The sequence below is a fragment of the Rasamsonia byssochlamydoides genome (genome assembly GCF_041956645.1).
Source record: "Rasamsonia byssochlamydoides strain NRRL 3658 unplaced genomic scaffold VTN77scaffold_97, whole genome shotgun sequence".
Lineage (NCBI taxonomy): Eukaryota > Fungi > Ascomycota > Eurotiomycetes > Eurotiales > Trichocomaceae > Rasamsonia > Rasamsonia byssochlamydoides.
The window spans coordinates 96,287-97,356 of NW_027192480.1; the positions used below are offsets into that span (position 1 = coordinate 96,287).

The 1,070-nt window shown below is 56.3% G+C and overlaps 1 protein-coding gene across 1 annotated transcript; it reads left to right on the forward strand.

The window, feature by feature from the left end:
* Window positions 1–1,002, forward strand: VTN77DRAFT_9872 (uncharacterized protein; the record flags this gene model as incomplete). Its single annotated transcript, XM_069426526.1, has 3 exons — window positions 1–267; window positions 365–847; window positions 913–1,002. 3 exons carry the CDS (start codon window positions 1–3, stop codon window positions 1,000–1,002), a joined length of 840 nt encoding a protein of 279 aa, XP_069273598.1.
* Between the last annotated feature and the right edge of the window lie 68 nt (window positions 1,003–1,070).

Genomic DNA, 1,070 nt, shown 5'->3' on the forward strand with positions numbered 1-1,070 from the left:
ATGCAGTTGGCCCTATCAACCGTCCTCCTCGGCTTCCTTGCAGCCTGGGCCCATGGGTACGCGAACCCAGGTGGATGCTCTGGGGCCTGCAACGTCCATGATCCCTCGCTGATCCGGCGACAATCGGACGGGCGATACTTCCGCTTTTCCACGGGGAATAAGATCTCCTATGCATCTGCGTCGTCGATCGAAGGTCCCTGGACCGTCGTCGGCTCGATGCTGCCCGGTGGATCGTCCATCGATCTGGCGGGGAACGATGATCTCTGGGTAGACTGACCATTTTGCATTCACTGCGATATATTCCCCGATATACTGTTTTTTTTCAAGAGTTAATTCTGATGTCTATCGCTTTCTTTAATTACAGGCTCCGGATGCCCAGATTGTGGACGGTACCTACTATGTGTACTACTCCGTGTCCACCTTCGGATCGCAGAACTCCGCCATCGGACTTGCAACGTCCCCGACCATGGAGGCAGGCTCCTGGACCGATCACGGCTCGGTGGACGTGGCGTCCAGCTCATCCAAAGCCTACAATTCCATCGACGGCAACCTGTTCCACGACAGCAGCAGCGGAACGTACTACCTGACCTTCGGCTCGTTCTGGCACGACCTCTACCAGGTCCCGATGAACTCGGCCGCCACCAAGGCCTCTTCGTCGTCCTACAACATCGCCTACGACCCGTCCGGCGATCATGCCGAGGAGGGATCGTACCTGTACCAGTACGGCAGCTACTACTATCTCTTCTACTCCGCCGGCATCTGCTGCGGATACGACACGTCGCGGCCTGCATCCGGCGAGGAGTATAAGATCAAAGTGTGCCGTTCGACGTCGCCAACCGGTGGATTTGTGAGTATACCCTCCGTCTCTCCCCGATCTCGGTTTGAAAGTACTGAAAAAAAAATTTTTTTTAGGTTGATAAGGATGGAGTGGCGTGTACCAACGGCGGCGGAACCATCGTTCTGGAGAGCCATGGCACTGTCTATGGGCCTGGTGGACAGTAAGACCCTTACTCTGTTTGCGATCCCCAGAATGGTGCTGACCCCCCCCCCGTGCAGAGGTGTCTTCACCG